This window comes from Xenopus laevis, chromosome 3S (assembly GCF_017654675.1).
Source record: "Xenopus laevis strain J_2021 chromosome 3S, Xenopus_laevis_v10.1, whole genome shotgun sequence".
NCBI classification, from domain to species: Eukaryota; Metazoa; Chordata; class Amphibia; order Anura; family Pipidae; genus Xenopus; species Xenopus laevis.
The window spans coordinates 43,139,096-43,155,619 of record NC_054376.1 but is presented as its reverse complement, the minus strand read 5'-3'; the positions used below and the strand labels follow the sequence as shown (position 1 = coordinate 43,155,619).

At 39.5% G+C, this 16,524-nt stretch overlaps 1 protein-coding gene across 1 annotated transcript in view; it reads right to left on the bottom strand.

Annotated features, from left to right (window-relative positions):
• Positions 1–1,227: 1,227 nt before the first annotated feature.
• Positions 1,228–16,524, bottom strand: part of agbl1.S (AGBL carboxypeptidase 1 S homeolog) — a 244,719-nt gene continuing 229,422 nt past the window's right edge. The window contains exon 23 of the mRNA XM_018255312.2: positions 1,228–2,791. Coding sequence (XP_018110801.1) covers positions 2,470–2,791 — 322 coding nt within the window. The 3' untranslated portion in view covers positions 1,228–2,469. The remainder of the gene's footprint in view (positions 2,792–16,524) is intronic.

Here is a 16,524-nt window from a genome sequence, read left to right as displayed (position 1 = left end):
GCTTTTAGATGTAGATTTCAATTTAAACTTTTTTGACAATTGCATTTTGGAAACCCTTATTCGAATTTATTTTAGCACCAAAAATATGTGAATCATGGTAAAAAGTCTAAATCAGCCCCATAGTGTTTGTTTTAGCTAAACCTAGGATCTGTACTATAAACAATACTCTGCCCTAATAAATAAAATAATAAATTGAATAAAGTGTGGGTTGGATGTTGGTGAGTTTTCGAAACATGGTTTATATGAATTAAGAGAGATAAAGATAAGGCTCAATTGCACATTACAGAATATGCCAGTTTTTGCAAATTAGATACAGTAGCAATAAAACTAAAAAAACTCATCTATGTTAGCAATCCATAACTATTAAACACAATTATATTCAAGCAGATATATTCAATACTTTTAAAGTCATAATTTTTAACAAATATTTAACAAACATTTTAAATTATTTTAAATATTGAATTCTTCTAAAATTTTACATTTATTACATTTATTACTCCAAAAAAAAAGCAACCTCAACCCCCAAAATACAAGTAATAGGATCTTTTCTCCAGAGTGCTTGGGACCTAATGTTTTCCGTAATTCTAACGAACATACATTAATTAAATAAAACATTAAATAAACCCAATATGATTGTTTTTCCACCAATCTGGATTCATGCAGCGTAGGTTCCATCAAGCAAAAGGTTTTATTTATAATTATAGAGGAAAAGGAAATCCTTTTTAAAACTCTGAATCATTCTCTCATTATAGAGTATATGGGAAATGCCTTTGCAGAAATTAGGAGCTTTCTGAATAATAAGTTTCTTGTTAAGGGATCCCATACCTGTACTATATATAGTCATGGACAAGCTCAGTAAGTAATGAAGTCTAAGGGGCAAATTTACTTATGGTCGAATATCGAGGTTTAATTAACCCTCGATATTCGACTGTCAAAGTTAAATCCTTCGACTTCGAATATCGAAGTCGAAGGATTTAGTGCTATTCGATCGAACGATTAAATCCTTCGAATCGTTCGACGAAGGATTTTAATCCATCGATCGAATGATTTTTGTTCGACCAAAAAAAGATTGCTAAGCCTATGGGGACCTTCCCCATATGCTAACATCGACTTCGGTAGCTTGTAGGTGGCGAACTAGGGGGTCGAAGTTTTTTCTTAAAGAGACAGTACTTCGACTATCGAATGGTCGAATAGTCGAACGATTTTTAGTTCGAATTGTTTGATTCAAAGTCGTAGTCGAAGTAGCACATTCGATGGTCGAAGTAGCCAAAAAAAACATTCGAAATTCTACGTTTTTTTTCTTCTATTTCTTCACTCGAACTAAGTAAATGGGCCCCTAATTGTTACATACAGAGATAATTGTATCTATATTTGGAAAATACTTTGATAAAACCAACAACCAATTAATATAGAAACCAAAGGAAGAAAACTTGTATAAAACCATCTAACGTCAGTTAGTAACACACAGAAAGAAAAGTATTAATGCTGCCGTGGCCTACAACAGGGCTGGAACTTGAGGTAGGCAGAAGGGGCACCTGCCTAGGGTGCAACAAACGGGGGTGCTGGGCAGGTAGGATCTTCTGCCGACCTCTAGTGTAGCTTTGCTTACTCCCGCTGCTCCATTCTAAACTTCTTCTGCACAATCCCCCCCCCCCCCCCGGGACATCATTTCAAATGCGTGTGCACAGAGAGAGAGAATGAGGTGGCTGGCTTTATATATGTGTGCTAAATTACACTAGCAATCACTCAGATCTTTGCTTTTATTTTCTAAATGATTGTAGTCCAATCAAAAATGATCAGTTGCAGTTTGTAAGTACACTGATAAATGAGCTCTAGTGCACCCAAGCAGTGATGGGATTTTTTTCTTAGTCAGTGTAGGTCAGTTCAGACGTACCTATGCGCTCGATACTGGAAGCAGTGAGAGCGTGTGACACTTGTCACCTAATAAATGCAAAGGAAGCCCATACACGTGCCATATACTTTGCACCCGGCACCTTATTAAAAAAGGTAGAAGCAGCCAGTATTCAACACAGGATGCAAGTATAGAAGAGACATGAAGGGTTAAAATGCATGCACATTTCTGCGACTTTGCACTTTGTAAAAATGCAAGTCATACTGTGTTTTGTCTTGAATGTACATATTATACAATAAACTCAAAATGGCATTTGAGAATTGAAGAATCAGTAGCAATTCATTCATGCTTTTTTTTACATTTTTTTTACATTTTTTTTTAACACTTTGTATGAGCTGGTATTGATTTTAGTATGGAAACGCCTCGTAGCAATAGTACTTCAGACGTGAATCCATCTCACAACATAAGCCCAGCATTCCCAAGCGTCTGATCTATACATATCTAGTCACATACTAGCAATTCACTCACCTTTACCTAACAGTCCACTGTCTAATCTGTTCATTGTAAATGTATTTTTAATGCAGCACAGACAGATCTGCACTATATTAATATCTGCTCTAATATAGGCAGCTTCCCATTTGCTGTTTGCCGTCATACCCCTGTTCACAATGAGATGTAGTGGCCTCAGGACAACAGCCATGTTGCTTTGATGCCTTGGCAAGGGACTTTGTCATTGCATCTTTGCTTTTAGAAGAGAAATGTTGTGTTTGCACATTAGAGCTTTGTGCTCCAGCCCGCGGTGTGTCATAACGGTTGTCTGCAAATTTCCCTTTGCTGTTCATCTCCGTATCTGAGCACTCTACCTCCTCATCTGAAAAGCTCTCAGTGTTGTAATCAATTTCTTCTGCACACAGGGGCTCATCGTCTGTATCTGCGTTGCTGCAAATGACAACAAAGCAAGAATAAACACCATATGCATGATTAAACATTTCAGATATCAATCAGTTTTCAGCACAGCAAAGGGAGTAAACGACGACATTGCATAATTACAAAACAACGCTTCTCCATTAAAATTCTAGGGGCCCTGACAGGGATTGTATTATAGCCTCCCATTCTTGAAACCAAGCCCTTCAGTGCCTGCTATTTACTGTGATGATGCTAGCTTGCTGTAGCAAATATGTTCATAGAATGCTGGTGCTATGCAACCATCTCATAATTGTTTTTTTATAGTTTCTTTTAATGTGCCATGTAACACCCTTGTAGCCTATCAAAATTACATTTCCGCATGTTAGAGAGAGGCTCTGCCAATGACCTGGTGAACTCGTTTTGAATAAAACCCCTGCAGGCAGCCTCCTCTGACTGCTAGTCACTTATGTTAACCCCCAAGTTGGAAGAGAGTGGGGGTTAAGAAAAGTTTGCCACCTATATCAACTAGACAGAAGGTTGCATTTACTGGTCACCTGGTAACAACCAGGTTGATTGCAATGGATAATTGCTCCTGGGCAAACCTTTAATAAACTACAAATCCCCATATGTAATAAAAGGCACAAATATCCTTAGAAGATTTTATATCTTTATAAAGTAGATATGAGTAGATAAACAACACCAGGTGCTTTGCGCTTTACTAGCCATATAGAATAGGTTAGGGTCCAGCATGGGTCTAGTTCACCTGACTCAGACCTGTTCAACCACACTGGATTTTCAAAAGGCAATCCAAACCATCCCGACTACATATGCAAACGTTTCTGACCTGCCCTCTGAATCTGGGAATGGCTAGGCAGATATCCAATCAATAGTTTTCTTCTCTCCACAACTGAACAGCTTGCACCCTGCCCAATTATGTCTGCAGGGTTCCAGTGGACCTCTTGTTCGGTCAGAGGATTGACTGCTTTCCGAGTGTTCTGCTGCTCCCCAACCAGATGTCCTAAAGCGTGAACATAGGATCGGAGCTGCATGAACATTCCTAAATAGAATGGAAACCTCACTTTTCCAAGGAACCAACTGGTAACATATATTTCTAATATTATAGTGACTTATGATATCTACCCCAACGGACCTTACTTAAATCACTGTTGGTATGTGTCTCTGAATCCTGAATCCTTTGTGAAAGATTCAGCAGAACACCGAACCCAATCCGAACCCTAATTTGCATATGCAAAAGCAACTTACGAAAATTATAAATATATATATATATATATATATATATATATATATATATATATATATATATATATTTCAAGAAGCCAGCACAACTCGTATAGCAGTAAAAGCCTAAATAGTAGAAGTATAGCGAAGGATAAAGCTAGCACTCACAGGTCTTATGAAAAGTTTCCAAGTGCTTTATTCAATCAACAAAAACAACTAACGTTTCGGCTAGCACTCTAGCCTTTCTCACTTTTGAGAAACGCTAGAGTGCTAGCCGAAACGCTAGTCATTTTTTTTGATTGAATAAAATAATTGGAAACTTTTCATAAGACCTGTGAGTGCTAGCTTTATCCTTCGCTAAATATATATATATACTGTATATATATTATGTCGTACAGTGAACGCACTCCTCCCGGATATATTTCTGTCGATGGTGGTGCGTTGGTCAAAGTTTGATAATACAATCCAGTAAATGGACCCGCACTCGTTCATATTAGTGAAATAAATGTGTCTTTATTCACAGGTTCATTTCCAACATTTCGGTCCTCTCTGGGACCTTTTTCAAGGATGAAAACCTTGAAAAAGGTCCCAGAGAGGACCGAAACGTTGGAAATGAACCTGTGAATAAAGACACATTTATTTCACTAATATGAACGAGTGCGGGTCCATTTACTGGATTATACTGTATATATATATATATATATATATATATATATATATATATATATATATATATATATATATATATATATATATATATATATATATATATATATATATTGTGAGAGAAATGCTGGATTAGAGGTGGAAGGTGTTTATATTTCTCCCAGATTTCTCTCTTATATATACTAAGCTCCAGGGAAAGTATGTCAGCAGTGAAAGAGTGTTCTTTCACTGCATTTGGCTTTTGGAAAAGCCGGTAAAAAGGGCCCTGGAGTGAATGGAAGTGAGTGGGTGGGACTTCCATTCACCAGGCTATCCAGGTTTTGGTGAAGCCTGGCTAATTAGTGGCCTCGTTAGACTTCAGGGGAAACCCCTTTAAACAGTGTGTCTCAGAGTTACTCTCTCTCTCTCTTCCTGGGGAACTGCCTGCATGCAGTAAGGGGAGAGCCGGACACAGTGAGTAACCAAACAAACAACTGTTTTTTTGTAGAGTTGGATGCTAGATCCTCTCTATTGTATAGAGAGGGAGCGACTGTATGTTAGTTAGAGCCGGACAGGCTAGGATTTCTTTTTATGTTTTGTTTTCCAATATGCTCCTGTGTGCCGGTTATGTGTGAATAAAGCTGATTGCGGTCAGCCTAAAACTCAATGCTGAGTGTGAACTGTGGTTTTCTGAGACCAATCCGATCCCTGCAATCTACCTAAACCCCCCGAGACGGCACCGTTTGGACGAGTGACGTTACATATGGTGGAGGAGGCTTTGGCAATTAAAAAAAAAAAAAAATTTTTTTTTTTGTTTGGTTTTTTTTTTGAAGATTTAAAGGGCCAGAAACCCAGTTCCAGCTGTGCATTATAAAGTGTTTTGCTGCAAGGCATTATGGACGACGTTCTCAAGGCCCTGATACAGGCTACGGCTGCTCAGCAAGAGGCAACCAGAGTCCAGCAGCAACAGCTGATCGCAAACCGAGAGGAGCAGCGACAAGACCGGGAGCTCCTCAAAGAGGTAGTGCAGCAGCTAGCTGCAAGGAGTGCTGCAGCACCCCCTACAGAAACTGCTAAACCAACTGCTATACGGGCTAGCTACTATCTGCAAAAGCTGACAACAAGTGATGATGTTGAAGCTTACCTTTCCACATTTGAGAGGACAGCAGAGCGAGAGGACTGGCCTAAAGAGCAGTGGGCAGGCCTGGTGGCACCTTTTCTCTCTGGGGAACCACAAAAAGCCTATTTTGATCTGGATCATGTTGCCGCTAAAGATTATGACAAACTTAAAGCTGAGATTTTGGCCCGGCTGGGGGTCACCCTCTCGGTCCGTGCCCAGCGTGTTCATCAGTGGATGTTTATGGCAGAAAAGCCTCCACGCTCCCAGATGCATGACCTAATTCATCTAACTAAAAAGTGGTTGCAGCCGGAGACCCTAACAGGGCCACAGATCGTGGAGCGGATAGTGATGGACCGGTACCTTAGGTCTCTGCCTTCACCTTTGCGCAAATGGGTAAGCCATGCAGACCCAACAACTGCAGACCAGCTTGTGGAAATGGTAGAGAGGTACCTTTCTGCCGAAGAGCTACTCAGTTTTCAACAAGTGGAGCACACCCTAGCTCCCAAAGGGAAACTTCCTGGCATATCCAGCAAACTCCCTGCATGGAAAAAGGGACCTACGACCGATAAGAGCATGCTCCAACGTGGAGAATCTACAGGCACTAGACCCAGAGACTACCAAAATGTGCCAGGAGGGACCCCTCCTCGCAGAGGACCCAATAAAGACTTGGTGCGGTGTTACCGGTGCCATATGCTGGGACACTTTGCTGCCGACTGCAGCCTAACTGATGAACCTATGCAGTGTGATACTGCCTTAACAAAGAGACGTACGTCAATGTATGCTCAGGTTGTATGTACTGCCCTTCCAAAGACAGGGAAGGATAAGTACCTGTGTGATGTTGTTGTGGAAGGAAAGCTAGTAAATGCATTATTAGATTCTGGTAGCCAGGTTACCCTGATGAAATCTTTGTTGATTGAAACGCCTCAGTATGGGCCTGAGACGGTAGGGGTCACATGTATTCATGGGGATACTCGCGAGTATGCTATGGCTGAAGTGGAAATCAAAACTGCCTACGGGACATTAAGGTACCCCGTAGGGTTGGTTCCCACTTTACCACATGACATAATTTTGGGGAGGAACTTCCCCCATTTCTGGAAATTGTGGGAAACTGACAAGGTTATGGACCAATCCTACTCAAAGGGAAGCCGCCCTGATTCCGGTACTAAAGTGTCTGAGGGTGTACCGGAGGGTGAGGTTACGACAGATTTTCCCTTTTCTGTATTAGCAGGGGAATCTGATGAGGTAGACCCGTTGGAGGAAGACAATGACATGCCTGACTTGGAGATTAGGAGGGATAATTTTGCTTCAGAGCAGTTAAAGGATCCCACACTGTCTAGAGCAAGGGCCAATGTAAAAATGATAGATGGGAAATCTATAGATTCTGACTCTAGACCCTCTTGTCCCTACTTAGCCCTCCAAAATGACCTACTATATCAGGTAGTAGAAAAGGGAAATGACCGGGTAGAGCAGCTGGTTGTCCCAAAACCATACCGGCGTATGGTACTTGACCTCGCACATAAACATGTGATGGGCGGACATTTAGGTGTAGAGAAGACCAAAGAGCGAATTTTGCAACGGTTTTTCTGGCCAGGAATACATGGTGAAGTCGAGCAATACTGTAGTTCCTGTCCAGACTGTCAGTATTCGGCTCCTAAGCCGCATTTTCGGAGCCCTTTGGTCCCTCTCCCTGTGATAGAGACACCATTTGAGAGGATAGCCATGGATTTGGTGGGCCCAATAGTAAAGTCTGCACGGGGACACCAACATATATTAGTAATAATGGATTATGCTACCCGATACCCCGAGGCCATTCCTCTACGTAATACCTCCTCTAAATCCATTGCTAGAGAGTTGGTACATGTCTTTAGCCGGGTAGGAATCCCAAAGGAAATACTCACTGACCAAGGCACCCCGTTTATGTCCCTGGTCATGAAGGATCTGTGCAAGCTGTTTAAAGTAGTCCAACTTCGCACTTCAGTATACCACCCCCAGACTGATGGATTAGTGGAAAGGTTCAATAAAACGCTCAAAAATATGCTTAAGAAGGTGGTAGACAAGGATGGGAAAAATTGGGATTACCTGTTACCCTATTTGATGTTTGCCATAAGGGAGGTCCCTCAATCCTCTACGGGATACTCACCGTTTGAGTTACTATATGGTAGGCACCCTAGGGGCTTGTTGGACATAGCAAAGGAGACTTGGGAGGGACAACCCACCCCCTTTAAAAGTGTCATTGAGCATGTATGCCAAATGCAGGACAGGATCACCGCGGTGATGCCCATAGTAAGAGAGCACATGGAGCAGGCGCAAGAAGCTCAACAGAGGGTGTATAATAGGGGTGCCAGAGTACGCAATTTTTCCCCTGGTGATCGTGTACTTGTGTTAATACCCACGGTAGAAAGCAAATTTTTGGCAAAGTGGCAAGGACCCTTTGAGATCCTTGAAAAGATTGGTGAAGTAAATTATAAGGTTCGCCAACCAGGTAAAAGAAAACCCGAGCAAATTTACCATGTCAATCTTATAAAACCCTGGAAAGAAAGAATGTCATTGTTCACCAAACCTACTTCATCTCTAAGGGCAGAACCCTTAGTGCCAGAGGTTAACGTATCAGACTCCTTGTCAGACACTCAGAGGAAAGAAGTACAGACCTTTGTAACCCAGAATAGGGATGTTTTTTCTGAGAAACCTGGACGAACCTCTTTGGTAAAGCATGACATCATAACTGAACCTGGGGTAAAGGTTAACGTAAAACCTTATAGGGTGCCTGAAGCTAGACGAGAAGCCATATCTCAGGAAGTTAAAAAGATGTTAGAGTTGGGAGTCATTGAGGAGTCGCATAGCGAGTGGTCCAGTCCCATTGTTTTAATACCTAAACCGGATGGGAGCTGGCGCTTCTGTAACGACTTTCGAAAATTAAATACGGTCTCCAAATTTGATGCCTACCCGATGCCTCGTGTGGACGAGTTAATTGAGAGATTAGGGACGGCTAGATACCTGACAACCTTAGATTTGACCAAGGGCTATTGGCAGATTCCCCTGACGGATCAAGCCAAAGAGAAAACTGCTTTTAGTACTCCTGAAGGTCTGTTCCAGTATGTAGTGTTGCCGTTTGGGTTACATGGAGCCCCGGCAACCTTCCAACGTACCATGGACCAAATCTTAAGGCCCCATAGGCACTACGCAGCAGCGTACCTTGATGACGTCGTTATCCATAGCTCGGATTGGCAATCCCATCTACCTAGGGTACAGGCCGTGCTTGATTCCATACGAATGGCCGGTTTGACGGCTAACCCAAAAAAATGTAGCATAGGCCTGGAAGAAGCCAAGTATTTGGGGTATAACATTGGTAGAGGGCTAGTTAAGCCTCAGCTTAACAAGGTGCAGGCCATTCAAGAATGGCCTAGACCAGTCACAAAAAAACAGGTTCGAGCTTTTTTGGGGATCACTGGTTACTATAGACGGTTCATAGCTAACTTTGCTACTATAGCTGTCCCTCTGACTGACCTTACAAAAGGGACCAAGTCCATAATGATCAAGTGGAACTCTGAGGCAGAGCAGGCCTTTCAGACCCTGAAAAAAGCCTTATGTAGCCAACCAGTACTGATAACCCCAGACTTCACACAGACATTTATTGTACAGACTGATGCATCCGATGTGGGGGTCGGAGCAGTACTATCCCAAATCAGAGAAGGTGCAGAGCATCCTATAGTTTTCCTGAGTAAAAAGCTGAACATCCATGAGAGAAACTATGCTACAGTAGAGAAGGAATGCTTAGCAGTGAAGTGGGCTCTGGAGGAGCTTAGATACTATCTGTTAGGCCGCCAGTTTACATTAATTACTGACCACGCCCCCCTTAAATGGATGTGTGAAAATCGTGAAAAGAATAGAAGGGTGACAAGATGGTTCCTGGCCCTTCAGAACTACAAGTTCACAGTGGAGCATAGACCGGGGTCCCAGCTGGGAAATGCAGATGCCTTATCCCGGGTACACTGTCTTGAGGCTAATTGTGTTCCGACCCCTACGTCGAAACAGAGGGGGAGGGTGTGTGAGAGAAATGCTGGATTAGAGGTGGAAGGTGTTTATATTTCTCCCAGATTTCTCTCTTATATATACTAAGCTCCAGGGAAAGTATGTCAGCAGTGAAAGAGTGTTCTTTCACTGCATTTGGCTTTTGGAAAAGCCGGTAAAAAGGGCCCTGGAGTGAATGGAAGTGAGTGGGTGGGACTTCCATTCACCAGGCTATCCAGGTTTTGGTGAAGCCTGGCTAATTAGTGGCCTCGTTAGACTTCAGGGGAAACCCCTTTAAACAGTGTGTCTCAGAGTTACTCTCTCTCTCTCTTCCTGGGGAACTGCCTGCATGCAGTAAGGGGAGAGCCGGACACAGTGAGTAACCAAACAAACAACTGTTTTTTGTAGAGTTGGATGCTAGATCCTCTCTATTGTATAGAGAGGGAGCGACTGTATGTTAGTTAGAGCCGGACAGGCTAGGATTTCTTTTTATGTTTTGTTTTCCAATATGCTCCTGTGTGCCGGTTATGTGTGAATAAAGCTGATTGCGGTCAGCCTAAAACTCAATGCTGAGTGTGAACTGTGGTTTTCTGAGACCAATCCGATCCCTGCAATCTACCTAAACCCCCCGAGACGGCACCGTTTGGACGAGTGACGTTACAATATATATATATATATATATATATATATATATATATATATATATATATATATATATATATATATATATATATATATATATATATATACACATATATAATTTTCACATGCAAATTAGGGGACAGAAGATGCATTTCATTTTTGGCATCCTTGTTTGTGTGGCAAAAAGTCACATGATTTTTTTGGAGTCAAATCCTGTTGAAAAAGGACGAATCCCAAACCCAATCTTAAATTCGGTGCATCCCTATAAAACTACAAAAATAACTTGAGAAAATAAAATATATATATACACATTTGTACTAAACTGTGTAAATCTTTATACAGATATGTTATTGAATGGTTAAGTAAAATATAGAATCGCAAAACCAGAAATGCTCTCGTTATGTAGAAATCTTCCTTATACTGTATAGAGAATCTCTCTGACATCATGACATTGTCTCAGTAAATGTAATATGTATAAAGCAATGACATTCCAAATAATTCTGGGCAGGATAAAACTCAATAAATCTTTAAGCTTCTTTCTGGTGTATTTAACATTCTACTTTTTCTTGCAGAACAAGATTAGTTAACTCTGCTATTTAAGTACTGCAGAGCTTCTGCTGCAGGTTAAAGAAGCCATCAGTGGTGGTTTGATTTTTTTTTAGCATATAGTTGCCAGGATGCATTTGGATCTATAGCCTTTGTACAGTTGAATGTTTTTCTCCAAGGAGAGAATACCAGAATATTTATTACTAAAACCTATTAATGACACTTCAGCTTTATTTGTTTAGGTTTAATTGTTGCCTTTAAATCTTTTATTCAGTCCTAGTTCTTCATAATTTGTAATACTAGATTTTAGTTTTAAATTTTGGTTTGTTACAGATATAGCTTAATCTATAACGGTTAAACCCTAATGTTCATTGTACTTGCTTTCTTCTTATTCCCAATATGTATTTGCAGACTATTGGCTACACCTTCAACATTCACTGAGCAATGTTATCTTTTGTTATTGTTCTATTTACTTTAGTTATCTCTGTTGTATTCTCATAATGTTATTAATGATTTGAGTAGAATACAGTTGTATTTGACTTGATCTATTTCGTCTTCTACCTAAAACATATTGGGGCTCATTTATTACCTTTGCACAAGGCAGATCGGTTTGCGCTGTGAATATATTTGCTATTCGCATTGTTATATTTATAAAGATAAATAATAGTAATGGGCAAATAAATTTGCCAGGCGAGAATTTGTGGCAAATTTCAGAGTTTCGCTGCTGGCGAATAAATTTGCAAAACTGCAGTGAAAATTCAAAAAATTTTGGACGTGCATTGGAAAAGTCGCTCACGTCAAAACCGTTGCGTGTCAACATTATTCGGATGCCCATTGACTTTAATGCCAGCGTCAAAATTGACGTGAGCGTCAGAATTGACGTGAGCATCAAAATTGGCCGTCAAGAACTTGCGTTTCAAAATTTTTTTTACCGTTTTGCTAACTTTGCAGGAAATTCGCCCATCACTACTAAATAAAAGTGGGCAAACAGAATTGTGAATTTTTTTCACATTGCGAATGTCAATAACAGCTTTTTAAATATAGAAAAAAATCGCAAATTGAGAATACTATGTGCACACTCGTGAACAATTTGATTTCTCTTACAAATGACTTCTAGAATTGAAGAGCTTTTTTTTGTGCTCTATTCATACTATTTAGTTAGTGTTTCATTGGAAACCACAGTAGGCCTTCTTATTAGGGGGGGAAAAGCAGACTCTTGAGAAAGTCTAGAGCAGATTAACATGCTCTTCATAAAAGCTTATTTCTGTAAAATAGTTGCTCGTGGGGATTGGGAAAAAAAAGGTTTCATTTAAACACTGTTGTCATTTTGTAGTTAAGTGCAGATTAAAGTACATATAGTTTTATGCATGCTCTATTGTAAAAGTATAGGATTTTAATGTTATAAAAAATATATGTAAAGGCTCAGCGTTTTCTATGCACTGGGTATTGCTTTTGAGTCATATTATTCTGTGACCGCATAGGCTCTTACATTTGTGTTACCGATTACTCAATATTCCCTATGTCTGAAAAGAGCATTCTGTCCCCAAATTTATTTTCAGGATCCCAAATGCATACCATTTCCCCTCCAAGCAAAGTTATCACAAATACATCTTTTAACTTCGAGTGCCCTTCAAAAGCAATTATTCCACATGCCCTTACCATGCTTGGAAGGGTGTCTATCACTGGGTTATTCTAAAAGTCTTAAGGGTGCAGTTAGGAAGTGTAACAGCCTTCCATTTCCTTGACAGTTGTCTGGAAGATGGAGTAATCAATACAGACATAGTAAGCTAGAAAATCAGGAGGGGATGTGCTTTGCTGAATATTTATCTTTAATTAAAATGTATTGAAATATTATTCACAAACAGGAACTCTGCTCTGGTTCTTGATTGCATTGGCCTCCTCCAAACAGTTTGATTTAAGCCCCCTTGCCTCTGTGAGACTTCAAGGTCAAATTAATATTTAAAAAATCTATTTTACTGTGTTGGGTTGCCTCTCTTGTTAAAAAAACATGAGTTGTGCAGCAGTCAGAGAAGCAGACACATAGCTTATGATGGGAATTAGCTATTCGTTTCACGAACAACTTTCTGACCTTCACAACTGAAGAACTGTCTAAGGAGAAGGCAGCAGACACGGAGTAATCACAATGTTACTGGGTCAGTGATGAGCAGACAAAAACACAAAATGCTGAGAATTATAGAATTGTGTGTGTGTTTTCTGCTACAAGCCATTTTCATGAATTTGATCAAGGGTAACACTTGATAGTTGTGAAACAACAGAACAATATCGATACTCCCGAAAACACAAAATTATGCTGATGTAATAGACCATGTTTGAATGGAACCAAAAGAAGAATGTACATAGCGGTAACCATAGGGTAGCGCCTTATAATACAGAAAAGGACATTTCATTTAGGCGGGATACAATTGCCATGTAAAACCATTGTAGTGTATTAATGCAGTTCACCAAAGAATTATTTTAACTATGGTACTGTATGTGTGTTCTTTTGTAAAATATATGTTTCGTTATACATCTGAAGGTGAGCAGGAGAGTGTAGAATCAAAACAATAGATTAAGTCCCACTGTAGAATTTCAACATGTTTTTGTCTTCCTAAAAAAACAATTATTAAAACTCAGACTGGGGAATATCTACTGTATGTACTTGGCCCATTGGTTGAGTATCATATTGGGTTGGCCTAGTGTCATATAAATATAGGAGGAAAAATTGCAATTCTCCCATTCCAGCCCCCCTCATTTACATAGCTGCATTAAAAATTTCTAACTGAAAATATCCTGGGTCTTTACTTATTTACTTATGATGGCAAAGTGCCAAATGTAGAAAAGGGCACACTTTGCCATTATTTTTTATCTTCAATGCAGTATATGTGTCTGGATGTGTAATTGTGCCTTTTACAAGTCATCACAAAATGTTGTGACTACTGCTACACACAAACTATCGGCAACACGAGTCCACATCTTGTGCCCGTTTGTGATTGACTTGCCTCCAGGACATGGGGAAAGCAAGGTCTCATAATTAATATGCAACATCATGGAACAAAATCAGAAAGGGTTCTATGTACTTTCCACATGATCAGTTGACAGAATGACATATGTATGGCAGGTGATTTTGCAACTAGTGTTGCATTAGCCAGTTGCAAATTAAGCCATTCAGGTATCTAAGGCATGCATGTAATTCCTTGCAAACAGTGGATAAAACTAGACTCATCTGAACTTTCTGTGCACTCTCAAGGCACCTTCAAACGTGATTAGTTTTGAGAAATATTTTTTTTCCAGTGGTAATTTATCTTAATGAACAAAAATTAAGAAATAATCAGAAGCATGAGATGAAATTGCCCATTATACATGCTCAGAGTTTATTATTTACGAGCCTATCCTCAGCACTGCAATTGTCCTTGTTAGGGTGACACCCTTGGTGACAATCACCATAGTTGCAGTTGCTATGCCCATAAGTACACTATACTTGCCAATACTGAAACAAAATCAAAAGAAAGCAAAGCAGATTTGCTGCAGTATTACTGATTATTCTTTCTTCTAATTAAACGCTCGGTTATTTGCAAAGCCTCGTAACGGAGCAACAAAACTAATTCAAGAGTAACATCCTATGGATGTGAAGATTCTTTGGAACAGAATAATCAAAACTATGTCACCACAGCCAATGAAAAATAAAATGCAGTTACACTGGATGTAATTTCTAATATTTGTTCATCTGATTTCTGCCACAGTGCCTTTTTCCATATTTTAGGGTTTAGTTCTCCTTTAAGGTTAAGTTCCAATATGCAAAAGGGCATTGAATAGCTTTATTCTATACTATAGTACCATTAACACAGCTAGGATTTTATAATACACTATTCTGTTAAAAACTGTTGTTCAAACATATCAAGAAATTCTAGTAGGCAAAGTACAAGAGAATATGAAAGTGAATAGGCAGGATTACGATGTTTCAGATACATTTGTTTGCTAATAGATATACTTAAAATGATATAAGTAAACCAATGATGCCTGTGTCTCTTTCTTTTGATTACTGTGGTCTTGGATAACTAAGATAATCATAGCAAGCTTTCAGAACATTTGAGTTCTTTTTACAAGCTGAATCCGGAGCAATGGAAGGGGGCACAAAACCTGACAAATAGTTTGGGTTAGATTTCAGTGTGGGCACTAATAGAAAAGCTTGAAAGACCAAGCTTAAAAGAACAGTTAAGATGGGATTTGAGGCAAACAAATTTCTAAATGTTTTGGAACTATGACTGAAGTGATTGGTATACTAATGTTTTCCTATAGCTGTAATCTTCTTATGAACCATGGAGTGCCCTGACCAAAGGTCTAGCCTTCAAGATGAGCTTCAACAGAAGGTTTGTCAGCCATTGCATTACTCCCTTCAATGTCCACATCTGGGGGTAAGGAAACATAAGGAGTCAACTTTAGCAATGAATCAGCAGGTAGCATTTGCTGGTCATTTGTTTCACGATTCAAATTGGTGCACAATTCCATAGAGACTTTTCCCGCACATACAATTTTCGTTCAGATTTTATAGTAAATTAAGCCAAATCATGGTTGGGAGTTAGAGCAAATTTTTATTTTTTAAAATACTGACCCCCATGCTTCATGTATACTAATGCAACTATTCCTCTTTCCATTGTAATAGTAGTTTCCTGTTTTTTACATGTCTTTCAGCTTTTGGATGCCATTTTAAAGCATTGGAGATCATTTTCTGCACTTCTTTATGTTTTCCCCTCTCCTGTCTCCTGTCTGGAATGATCCATTTCACTCAGATTTTCAGAGAGAAATGCACTATAACCAGCATGCACACCATTTGCTGCCTTCCTCCTACTTTTTGAAAGAACGAAGGACCTCACTTATTAAACTCCACACAGCTATTATTTGGAACAAGATACTATTATTTTGAATACTGCTATTATTTTGAATACATCTCAATTAATGACTCAATTACACAGATTCAGCTGCATGAATGTCATGACTGCTGTGTCTGTTGGTTTTCTATAACTTTGCTATACCTACTAGTAAATTATGTGCCATGTAGAAATGTAATTTCTACCAAGAACATAAATTGATCAGGATAGTGATGTTAGTGATTTCAATTTGTATTTTTAAGAGCTATAACATTTAATGTGATACATTTAGGAGCAACTTTACTTAAGGTCGAATATTGAGGGTTAATTAACCCTCGATATTCGACTGTCGAAGTTAAATCCTTCGGCTTTGAATATCGAAGTCGAAGGATTTAGCGCTATTCGTTCGATCTAAGGATTTCAATTCATTGATCGAACGTTTTTTCTTCGACCAAAAAAAGCTAGCTAAGCCTATGCGGACCTTCCCCATAGGCTAACATTGACTTCGGTAGCTTTTAGGTGGCGAACTAGGGGGTCAAAGTTTTTTCTTTAAGAGACAGTACTTCGACTATCGAATGGTCGAATAGTCAAATGATTGTTCGAATCGTTCTAATCTAAGTCGTAGTCGAAGGTCAAAGTAGCCCATTCGATGGTCGAAGTAGCCAAAAAAAAAACATTTGAAATTCGAAGTTTTTTTTATT